General features: G+C 42.1%; 1 protein-coding gene and 1 pseudogene across 1 annotated transcript; both read right to left on the reverse strand.

Moving 5' to 3' along the window:
• Positions 1-1,359: 1,359 nt before the first annotated feature.
• Positions 1,360-1,845, reverse strand: LOC119292205 (cortical cell-delineating protein-like). The gene has a single exon (XM_037571036.1). It carries the CDS (start codon positions 1,843-1,845, stop codon positions 1,408-1,410), a length of 438 nt encoding a protein of 145 aa, XP_037426933.1. The 3' UTR covers positions 1,360-1,407.
• A 7,302-nt stretch (positions 1,846-9,147) lies between these two features.
• On the reverse strand, positions 9,148-9,509 carry LOC119292208 (annotated as a pseudogene).
• Positions 9,510-12,991: the final 3,482 nt, after the last annotated feature.

Raw genomic sequence — 12,991 nt, forward strand, 5'->3', positions numbered from 1 at the left:
TATAGAAATACAAAAGTAAAAAATGAACAACTTTGAAACACAATATGCATGGGAAATGTTAATGTTCTATAATGAAAATACTATCATGAGATTTTTTGTAATTTTTTTAATATCGCGATCTGTAAAACTTAACTAACATATTGATATGAAAAACAACTATTGAGATTGTCCGTTGAAGGCCATACACATTCCTAAAAGATATCTACTTCCAAACGAGGTGAGCATATGATTTGGCAAAAAGGTATCTCGTCTGGTACTTGACATAAGTTTCGTATGAATTTAAATGATAGACATTGTCCTTCGAAATTATTACAAGGATAATAGTTACTTCATCCAAAAGGGCTACGTGAGATATTTTTCTACATAATTTCCTTCTTTCAAACTTAGTAATCCCCATCGAAAGGATCCAAAAATTACATGCTAATAAAAATATATGATGCTCAAGATAAATAAATAAGCATATGTTTGATACACGCATTCATACGTACTGATATATTTGGATCATATGATTGGTAGTTATTCATAAATTTAGATGTATGGGTACCCCAACCAGTTAAGTGCTTCTTCCTTCAGGGATTTATCTAGCTAGACGATGCTAAATGACTTTCAGTAGAACACTACATTCATGTGTGTTATAGACACATTCAAGTTAAAACAGGTATTGTGATGTTCGTGGAGCCAAAATTTACTTTCTGGACACTATGAACGGTTTTAGCTTGACCTATTGCACGAGACCCAACTGTCAAAAGCGATCTGGTCAGCTTATTCTAGTTTAGCGTGAAATTGTGAAGTTAAAATTTGATTCAAATTATCACAATGACAAAATTTAGGTCAAAGTGTTGCAACATCAGAGAGACCTGGTTCAAATAAATTTTACTCGCTTTACCCCGCAAAAGATTTATAGTTCAGTTTATCGATCCCATGATTACGTTATCCAAAGCATTGTTCCGTTTCGCAGATGCATGGTTCTTCGTGGTGCTGCTTAAGCTTAACAAAAAGAAAACCATGCCAAACGAGTTGCTGCGGTTGTAACTCGCAAAAGCAAAGAATAGAGGCCATGATCAGATAGAAGACGTGGATCTGATCATAATTCAAATAATAATGTGTGCATACAAGCTGGCAATATATCACGGATTCAGTTAACACAAGTTGAATCATTTTATATTCCATGTACGCGTGTACAAGTATGTATATCATTTTACAAATATGCAAACCATGCATTTAGATGATATCATATCGAAATGCAGTGATCGACGAGAGTATCTTATAAATGACGAGTGGTGATGACGACGGACTGGAAGAGGAAACAAAATACGTATGTGCATGCATATGACATGCAAACCAGTGACGAGTGTGACCACGACGATGCATGGTTTCTGATGCATCGATCGATGGATGATGGGTGGATCAGCTGGGGCAGGTGAAGTCGGCGGGGCAAGTCTTGCCGCACTGGTTGAGGAGGAGCACGAGATCGACAGGGACGTTGAGCTTGATGCCGAGGACGTTGGCGTTGATGGCGGTGCAGAGACAGACAGCGGCGTCGAGGTCGGCAAGCCTGCTCAGCAGGGGGCAGCAGTCCTCGCTCGACGGCACGTCGAGGTTGAGCTTTAGCAGGTTCAGTACGTTGGCGCACGCCTTCAGCTTCAGCGTGTTGATCGAGCAGGTGCCGCTGCCGCCTCCGGTCATCGGCGGGGTTGGGACTGGGACGACGGGCGGGGGCATGGCCATCGGCAGGGTTGGCCCTGGGATGGCTGGTGTGTTGCCGCAGTACGACCCGCAGCCATGCGCGGCTACCACGATGACCAGGTTCAGGGCGAGGAAGTGGGCGACCTTGGAGGGCGCCATTGCTATGCTGATGAAACAAGTTGCTAACAAGAGTGTACTAGGTTGTGGCTGAGCTAGGTGGGCTTGCTAGCTTGTGATGCTTTTCTTTGGTTGCTTGGGGTGGTATTTATACGCCGGGATGTAGTGTGCATTGTGCAACAAGTGCAAACACGTCATGATATATCGAGTTTGACTCTTGCCGTAATTTGCGAAAAATATATACGACCACTAGTGTGCCATTATTGGAGCTTAACTTGTTTGCTAACGAGCAAAACCCTTAGACCTGCGTCATGAGATATGTTTGATGGGTTTGCAAATTTAGCTGTAATCTTGAGGGCATACATAGGATAGGACAAAGGAATCAGGGTAAGATACATACTGGGAGGAACCCAACGCCCTCAGCGATTCGCGCTTCCTGACCGTCGGATCTGGTCCTTGATGCGTTTTCGTCCGTTCGATCGTCTAATGGAGAGATATGAGACGTTCGATCATAAAGAGATACTGTGGATCGAAACAGTGTAAAAATCTTGTGCCATCGCGTGTTATTCCGATGTCCCGCCGAGGGAATTTCGTCAGGAGGTATAAAAGCCCAATGCCCTAGGGTTCTCTCCACCCAGCGTCCTCTTCTCTTCGTGTTTCCCGTGAGAGATAGAGGCGCCGCCGTCTCGTCCCCTTCCTGGGCGGCAGCCACCACTCCCCGTCGCGCCCCTTCCTTGCAGCCGCCGCCGCCGCCACGGTCCCGTCCCCTCTCCTCACGGTTCCTCTCCTGCCGCCTAGCTCACGCTGCTGCTTTCCCCGCCTAGCTCACCGCTGCTGCTTTCCCCGCCGAGCTCACTCGTCGTCGTCACCGCATCATCTTCTCCTCGCCACCACCATATGGCTTCTCCCCTCCTCCTCTACGCTCGGCAGGAGTGCGGCCACCGCCGCACCATATGATGTGGGGCTGCAACCACGCCCTCTTCGCCTCCTCTTCCCAGCCGTGCGACTCGAGCCGGCAAGATCCAACTGTGGCGGCCAAGATCCAGTTCGCCGGCGTGCAACTCTGCCCTTCCCGAGCCCGACGAGAAGGGCGTGCGTGGTCATCCCTCCCCGTGTGGTGATGGATGAAGGAGGTGTACATCTCCGACAAGGTCATCACGCCTCCCTCTGGATCCGTTCTGGCCAACGGCGGGTTGCCACCGGTGTGCTCCTCTGAAGGTACGCCCACTTCTCTGTAGTTTATTTGTTGCTTCCAACTGTCCTTCTGGACCTGGAGAAGCTAGCTGCAGAAGATTGTGATTTTGTTCAGAAAATCTGAGAGTAAACCACCCGCCATCAAAATATGAGCAGTGGTTAGTTTTGTTATATTCTTATGAAAAATGGGCATAAAGTTCAGAGAACATATGCAATGGTTAAGCTTTTTCTTCTTGGACAAAAAAATTGCATCAGTAAACTATATATGCTCAAATTATGCACGAGACATTCCCAGTCACCAATCTTGGTTATGTGAGCACTCATTGACCTATTATTTAAATGAAATCATCCTGATCTCATTAAGCCATCATAACAGGAGGTAAAAATGTGTTTAATTGTAGGGTTAGGTACCTCTGAAGTAAGATCCTAGGCTGTTTTGTTTTCCTGTCTCTTACAAAATTCGTTGATGAAAACAAAGTTGGTTACAACAGCAAAAGATCCATGCTTTGTATTTTACAGTCGTGCGACTTACAGTCAATAAATTCAAGTGCCACATGTCGCTCCTCTGCTGCTACAATTAGACTACATGTGCAGGCCAGAGAGAAGTTCAGTAGGTGTATCCGTCTCACAAGGATATGCTTCTACAATTAGACTTTGCCGATCTATGAATATGTTGCTTCCAAATCTGCATTTATCTCTCTGCAGTATGCTCATTCGCTATATAGTTTTGAAGTTTACATATCATGTATATTTATTACCATATCCTGCTCAAACCTTTGGGCGTTCTTTGAAAGAATATCTTTATTTTTTCTATTGCAGCTTTCTTCTCGAACCATTGTTACAAACCAATGACCTCTTTGAGAATTAAAGGTATGCCAATATACTCAGCTACTATTCCCATGTTGCTTTCCTATCTACTATTCTCATACCTGATTTGGCTTGCTTGTGGTGCCTTCTGTTGTATAGATGTGTTGTTATGAACCACTGTTTGATCTGCACCCCTGATAGAAAATACCAAGTATTTGCAATGCTTGATTGTTATGCCAACTTTTCTTAGAATCTTGGTGCATGGGCCATACAGCGATCTCCATACTACAATTTAGAATTATAAGAAATTGCATCCTCTATTTACTTAGGCATCTAGGTTTGTATTTTTCTGATTTGGTTTTTGCTTTCTGGTCATTTGGTACCGTGCTCCATGATGTACTTCCTGTCTATCACTGAAGATTCAAACACGCCTTCAGTTTTCCTGTGGCAAGTTGACATGGATGAAGCTAAGAATATGCTCTTCTAAATACTGAGGAAGTGCTCATAATCATGGCTGTGTAAGCCTACACTAGGTTGTGAAGGCCAAGACTCCGTTGAGGATGTCCAGTTATGTGACCAAAAAAAATTGATGATTGACATTATAGCTATGCTGCATATTTCCCATTATGCTAGGTTAAAGTTCCTATCACAAGCCGCATCATTTAACTGCTCCTAATCTTATAGACAATTCTATTTTTAATTTTCTTTTGTTGTCCTCTTATGCGTAGAATAATTCAAAATCATTTGCCACATTTATATATTAGTGTGGGATTATTCTCTCATCATTATTGTTGGGTTGTTGTGTGCCCCTTTTATCTATTAGATGCTTTCTCTGCCTTATGGCCTCACTCTCTCCTGCTCTCCTAAGGTACGTTTTGATTGTGTGGTCTCGGAATTGAATTGCATGGTATTGTTTGATAAGATATTCGAACAATTTTTGATCGCGTGGCATCCAAATTTCAGTTGCTTGGTAGGTAGTTGCATTGTTTGTCACTTAATTTCATGTTTCAGATCTTACTAGGTTTGATTATGTCTTGGCTTGGATAGCGGCGCAAGTAGAGAGAGGATGTTTGCCTACTACTACTCCCATCATCCTGGCTTACAGGTCGCCTTTGTCACAGAGACGGACGGGGTATCCCGCCATGCCTCACGTAGCTTGCAGGCCATGCTGCTGCCAAATTAGCCTTCCCTAGCTATAAGGGTTTCGGTACTTTCAGCTCCTGCGGGTCATCATATTGTTAATGTGTCAAAGTAAAGAGAAAAATGATGCATTGAATTACTAATGAAGTGGTTTGGATGAGATCTGAAACCTCTCACTTTTAATGTTGGAGATCGTTATGAACTGAGTGTTTTAGAGAAATTCAGTTCACATGAAGCAAGAGAAATGCATGTAGCATACATTGAGTGATTATTAACCCATTGTGATACTGAGAAATTGATAAAGAATATATTTATTAGCTTGAATGTTTGACGTGGACTGGGAGAATCTCAGTTGTGATATGTACATAAATCTTCTATTTGTTTTTCATGGTACTGAATGTCCTGATGTATACACATCTGTTCTGTTTGTCTCCTAGAAATAACGAAATGGCCTATATATGTTTAGTTATATTATGTTGTCGGTGATGTGTGGTTCTGGAACATGGAGATCAACATTAAAGTTTTTGCTATCTTGAATGTTTACGTTTTTTTATGAACCTATGAGAGCCAGCTTTTCCTATTTCGCACTCCTGCTGGCTTGCTTTTGGTGTTGTATAAAAACTGTTTTTGCTGAATTTGACGAGGATCAACTGTCTTGCCTTGCCTTCAAACTAAATGTTTCTTCTTTGTCATGAGCATGCGAATCAATTATACTATATGTACTAAACCCATTAGTTCGGAGGAGTACTGTAATTTTCTTTGGATGTAACGAACGCTTTGTGGTATATTGATATATTACATGCTGGACCACGACGTTGGTCGAGGACATGATGGCCAGCCTCAGCACTGGAGGTGTTATGAGACGGTCCGAATGATGGTGGGTACGGATAAGAGGGCCACAATAACAATCAAGGGACTAAAGAGTATTAGATATGTGTCTCCGCCTTCAAAATTAAAAGGGGATCTCATGTTCATGCTCTTACTACTGAACTTAATGTGAGGTGATTAGATTTTGTGGTCTCAAGAATGCAATGAACTCATGTTGCTTTATAATCTCATGGCCATGATGAACTCAATGATGTCTTGTTTTTGGTATAAGCTAAAGTTTATTCTTATTATTGAACAAGAAAATATGTTGTCCTGTTGAATGCATGTGCAAAATCAGGCTTCCGGCTTCCTACTATCATACTATTTGATCATTACCTGCTTGACCATAGCGTTGGGGCCGGCACCCCGCGCCAAGGCGCGCTGCCTATCTAGTATGTATGCATGGCAGCGGTACGAGCTGGCACATAACCTGATCTTCAGGGTCACGGGAGGAAAATATAGGAGATTACATGTGGCCATGCATGTACATGCGAGCTACTACCAGCGCAGAGATGTCTACTATACGTTTCGTATTTTGGTTTATTATACTGGCTCGTTGGCATGCATGGACACATACGCTACACCTAGCTGTCTAATTATTAGTTAATTGTCCCCTATGGGCAGTGGTTGTGCTGGCAAATAATCTACCATTCTTAATAAGTTGCTCCCTCCTACAAAGCATTCTTTTAACATGCAGTTGCTCCCCACAGTGGTTGTGCTGGCAAATAATTTCAATGTTGACAAGGGAATTACACTGCTGTAGTAGCTAGTTTACAATATCGCCGCAAAAGAAATCTAGCTTACAATATTCATGTGATAGAGCTAGGCCGCTGTGTGAACAAGTGCACATGAAGAAATTACTAATTTTCTATTTTTCAATTATCTATAACATATTTATATTTTACTTGTCTTTCAATCTTCGGATCAACGCCTACACTTATCGTAGTTTCTGCCAACATCGCTCACTTTCAGTACTAATCTTCGGATCAACGCCTACACTCATGTTAGGTAATAGTATGCCATTTTAGGTAATCAATACCATAAAAGTATTAGAAAACTTGAGATTTAGTAAAAGTGAAATCATATGCTCTCTATCCACGGAAATGTTGTATTCCGTTGTTGAGCTTCTAGTCTAGGTAAAATAAATGAGTGTACTATTTGTTGTATGCAAAGACCCACACTGCGTTTAGTCTGTAGCAAACTGATTAATTACTAGTTTATGCAAGGATGAATTTGCAGCTCATGAATTTCTAGTGTATGCAAGGCTGAATAAGTCATCCTATTAAGTGTTATATGTGAAGGAAGAAGGATAGTGGGCATTGCGCCTTGGCAGATCTTTTTTTCCCTAGGGAGGCCTTGACAGATACTTAATGCTTAATAGTGCAACATATCTACTAATATTTTATTTGTGGAAAGTATGTTTTTTATTTAATATGTTTCAGAAACAGATGTTAATGTTAGTTTGAAAGTGAGCCTTAGTTGAGCTAAGCACGGGGCTGGTAAATATATATTCATGTTTTTCCCAAAAAAAACACAGAAAATGAACAAAGTAAACATAAATGCAAATTAAAGGTGAAGAAAGCAAAACATAAAAAAAAGAGAATTTTAAAAGGAAAAAAATAAGACAAAGGAGAACACAAAAAATGACACCCAAACATCAGACACGTATTGCGCCCTTCGGGCAATACATCCGCTATCCATCACATGAAGTCGTAGAAGCTAAAGAACAACCTAATTTTAAAGGAACATGTTTGAGCAGGGAAAGGGATTGCGCAAGACAACCAGGATAATAAAGGACTTTTTACTTTACTCGGGGGAAATCTGGAAGACTTATATTCTCTTTGTTTTCGCCCCTTGGATGCATTCTGATCTTCTTCCAACATTAGACTGGGATTTTATCACCTTTTCCTGCCTTGTAGCCACAAAAATTATATATATTACAAAAATAACAACGATTTTAGACTAGGATTTTCCATGATGAATTTTTTACATGCATTCATGCAAGTATACCAATATTATTTTGTAGCTAATTAATGAATGCCCAGCCTAAGTCGTGGAGGCCAATATAAAATTGCAGTCCCACACATCATCTAAACTCACACTCACTTTCGGCCCACTTCATCTAGCATTTTGAATTGCACGAACCAGTTTGACCGATACAAAAGAAGGAAACGCGCTATGTGACACAATAGAACACTCTCCTGCCTAAGATCGCACCAAGACATAAGCGGCTTCCACTTCTTTTGCAATGACTTTCATGCAAAATAATGAAACTCTAAACATTTACTATTCTTCGAGTAGTTCTGGGTCCGTAACTGCATGTAAGGATAAGATGAACTGCCCGACCGATAGAAAGATCGCAGCTCCAAGGTCTCGCATTACAGCTCCATTGTCATATATCCGCACGTCATTGGTGATAAAGCTATCGCCAACACTAAATTAATTCATCCTTGATCCGAGTTATTTGTTTTTCTCTTCCTATGATCCATATAAAACTTAGAGTTGACTTTGATCTAGGTGCATGTACTCCATCCCTTTCATAATATAGTGTGTATATATTTTCTAAAAATCAAAGATTTCAAACTTTGAGCAAGTTTATAGAGAAAACTATTTATATCTACCATACCAAATATATAAAATATGAAACTAAATCTTATGATGAATCTAATGATATATGTTTTGCATTCCAGACGTAAATATGTTTCCTAGTTTGTGAGGTTTGACTTGTCAAAAAGCTATATGCCTCTTTGATCTTAAACATAAGAATGCTGGTTTTATATTATGGAATGGAGGGAGTATATGTTTTAGGAGTGGATTATGACGCAGCAGAATATGTATAACACACAGGTCGAGTTTACACAATTTCAACATATTTCAGATGATACAAGCTAGGGGCATATAGCCGGTTCAGTATTTCACATGATGATAGTATTTCACATGATGATACAAACCGCCGATTACATGGGTCGTTTAATTGGACACCACAACATGACACACTTTCGAAGTGATCACTGCATGCATGCATAACGCGAATGCATGACACCGAACTTAGACATGCACGAGCCATATAGATGAAGTGAAACACAAACTCAACGAGTAGTATATACTCCCTCTATTCCTAAATATAAGTCTTTTTAGACATTTCAAATGGACTACAACATACGGATATATGTAAACATATTTTAGAGTGTAGATTCACTTATTTTGCTCCGTATATAGTCACTTGTTAAAATCTGTAAAAAGACTTACATTTTGGAACGGAGGGAGTACTTAGGAAGGTGCATGCATGTCATGTGTATACAGCATGACGTGCTTAGATGAGTATATGTTGATCGATCAGAGCGGGCAGGTGAAGTCGGGCGGGCAGGTCTTTGTGGCACTGGTGGAGCAGGAGCACGAGGTCGACATGGACGTTGAGGTTGATTTACGCCGAGGACCTTGGCCCTGATGGCGGTGCAGAGGCACACGGCCGCATCCAGGTCGGCCAGACCGGCCAGCAGCCGGCAGCACGGCTCGCTGGGTGGCACGTCGAGCCCGAGCTTTAGCAGGTTCAGCACGTTGGCACACACGCCCAGCTTCAGCGTGTCGATCGGGCACGAGCCGTTGGTCGGGCAGTGGGGTCCGCATCCGTTGTGCGCAGCGGCGACCATCAGGTTCAGACCGAGGAGCAGGAGGAAGAGCTTGGTCGATGGCGCCATGGCGAAAGCTTTGGTCGAGAGGTAGCAAGGCTTACAATAGATAGCAAGGGTTTGTAGGTGTTGTGCGTTTGTGCGTTTGTAGATGGCCCGGTTGCACATACATGCATGCAAGTGTGTTGATCCCATGATCTATCGTTCATACATGCATCAAGTTTCATTCTACAGCTTAACTTAAACTGTAATAAAATCCATCTACGTACGTGTACCCTTACCCTTATTGATGTCCTCAATCTCTGTGCGCCAACCAACAAAATGTTTAGAGCGAGATATACACCCGGCGACTTTCAATACTTGATGGGCATGCGTATTTTCAAACAAGCTCTAGTTGAAGATATGCGCTGAAGATATGTTGTGTGACGACTTACATGCCATGCCCATGCATGCTGTAGTTGCTACTTAGTTTGGTACCATGCACGGACACGTATAGCAGATGCATATTAATTTGAGAGCTGGAGAAGTCAACAATAGATGTTCCATAGCTAGCTTTAGCTTATACATGCATAGTTGTTGGTGTGGACACGTATCCAGGCCGGCACTGGTTTTTGTATAGAAAAATGTTCAACATGTAGTTGGCATTTCGAATAAATTTTCATCATGTATTTAAAAATTTCAATGTGTATCAAAAAAAAGGATCATCGTGTATACAGAAACAGTTCAATGTGTAGTAAAAAAAAGTAGACATGTATATTTTTAAAGTCAAAATAAAAACTGATAAAGAAATATGGAAAAGGGAAAAACATCGTGGAATCTTCCCAAAACTGAAAAAACGATAGAAGGTTTCATGAACCGGTCCATAGATGCTTCAAAAAACCACAAAACCTCTAACTAACACAATTATTTGGCCAGTCCACCATGTCGATCTTCATAGGCGAGCACAAGTTATGTCTCAAAATAAGAAGTTTTTAGCATTTGCAGTAGGACAGCCCCAGGAGCAGATGGACTCATGGCCTAGCATTATAGTCGTCATTTCCTGGCGCAATTGGATGTACATGAAGGCCAAAGGCCTAGTGCCCCAGCTGGCACTAGTGCCATACAACTGACACATTCCCTGTAAAAACGGTATCACCTAAGTTATCATTGAGGTACTACTTCTCCATCAGTAATCGTGCCACAAGACTATCCAGATTCTGGAATGTGCACGCTTGCTTGGCTAGATGAGCCTGGTTATAAGTTCTCATGTCTCTAAAACCCATGCCTCCCATAGTTTTTGGAAGGAAGCAAGCTAGGCCTTCTTTCCTTTAACCTCCCCCACTCCCCACATGTAGGATAGTAGCCTGCACAAAACCTTGCAAGCAATGGAGAGCGCTGCAACACGTTGATGTCACTGTGACTTGTGAGACCCTGGCATGCCATACAAAGAGTGTCAAATCCCAAAATCTTTTGATGCAAATGCTTCAATAACGACGGTGGGAATTTTATGATGGCCCTAGTATTTCCTTTGTTGAGTATATGGGCAGTTCTTCCATTTTAAGTGCATGCAATCTTGGTCTACAGACGTGTTACAATAGCGCATCAGGGGCAAAGTAGTCCTCGTACGGATCAACATGCCCATATGACTAGCGCCGATTCAATGCTTAATATCCCAACATGAAGTTGAGAGCTTACTCCACCGCACGCTTTATTTCTTGAAGAATCGCCATCATCGCCTCCGTTTGATACCCATCTTCCTCATCTAATGAAGGAAAATCCATGAATTCAACCTAGAAGTACACCTCATCAGAATCCATTATGTTTGAGTCAAAGAAAAAAACACAACGCCAAGAAATTTCGCTGTGGCATTTGACCGACCAGTTGTCGTGCACGGCCTCCGCAATGGATGCCGACGACAGGGGCGGAGGGTACACGGGCTATGGCCGAATCTGGCGGACTGCGGTGGCGGCATAGGCCGAGGAGAGCAAACACATGGGCAGAGCGGCAGAGGTCTGTCAAGGCATGGTCAGTGTCGGGTGGGGGGCTACTGGGGCGACGCCATTGTCCAAGAGAAGACGAGGAGGGTAAGATTGTGAAAATACGCAGGCTCCGTGTGAGGTTCGGGTGTTGGAGTCCGCAGTGGCGGATCTCTGGAGTTCCCCAAAGCTCCCTCGAGTTGGGGCTGGTCTGTGGGATTTCAGACACTCAGACTGACCCGTTCCAATTTGGTGGTCCGTGGTCGGTGCCTAAAAGTATCTGAACATTTGCGAACGTTTTGGTTTCCGCATTGAAGATGCCGTTACAAGTAGAACATGCATCTTCTCAATGAGAGTCATGAAACCAAGTTTCAAAGAAAACTTCGTGGAAACAATGTTTGAAAGTTTCGAAAAATCAGAAAAAATGGCATGTTAAGAGGGTGACGTTCTATTGCCATGCGAAGTTTCAAGTTCAAACACATTAACATTTATGAGCTATAAAAAGAACACATTCAGCTATTAGTCGCGATGTTTACTGTTCAGTAATATTCAAAGTTGATTTTGTTTTTTTCCATACCTCATAAACTGCAATGTGTTTGAGCTTGGGAATTTCACATGCTAATGGAACATCACACTATTAATTCCACATGGTTTTCATCAGTTAACTCCGAAACATTGTTTTCATGTGATACTCTATCCTTCTTCAAAAGAAAAAGAATAGGTAGAAGCCGCCACGCATGCAGAGCCCGGAGATACAACTATACAAGCACATTGTTAGACAACTTCGACATACTTTTATTCCAGGTACATATGCATGCACATATATATGCATGGCTGGTACAAAATCTCTACTTCTAATGAAGCAGTTGGTAGCCTGGTACGGTTTATTTTTGTCCGGTTTTTCTTCGTCCCACCACCAAGCACCCTTACCATGCTGGTTTCTTATCTATCGGTTTATTTTTTTCACTCTTTTATTGCAAATCAGCACTTTCCTAACATACAAAAGATCACGGATCTAACTTCGTAATTTATCCAAATCAACCGATCCTTTCATTAATGCAATTTGTTTTAGGAAACAAATAACAGATTTTCAGGAAACAAATAATCTCTACTCCTAAAAGGGGAGTCTGCGGCGGTGATGGTACGTTGTACGTTGTTCGTTCGTCCCCCTCTTTCGCTCGCTCCCGCGCGCACGTATGTGGCTCTATACAGCCCAGTAAAATCCTCAACAATCCTCGTAACTATTACGCCGCACAATTTCCTTCCTTAGTTCCGTCCCCTTAATGTCTCGTTTCCTTCCTTGATATGTGGTCCCTTCTCCCCTACTCCCTCCCGTAACTCCCTCAGATTATATTTCCTTCTGCCACACCTCTGCTCTTCCTTCCCCCCTCTCGTTAACTCCCTCAGTTCGACACCTGGTGATGGTACGTCCTACGTCGTGATGGTGGTGACTGTTGGAAATATGCCCTAGAGGCAATAATAAAGTGGTTATTATTATATTTCCTTGTTCATGATAATTGTCTATTGTTCATGCTATAATTGTATTAACCGGAAACCGTAATACATGTGTGAATACATAGACCACAACATGTCCCT

Source organism: Triticum dicoccoides, chromosome 4B, assembly GCF_002162155.2.
Source record: "Triticum dicoccoides isolate Atlit2015 ecotype Zavitan chromosome 4B, WEW_v2.0, whole genome shotgun sequence".
Lineage (NCBI taxonomy): Eukaryota > Viridiplantae > Streptophyta > Magnoliopsida > Poales > Poaceae > Triticum > Triticum dicoccoides.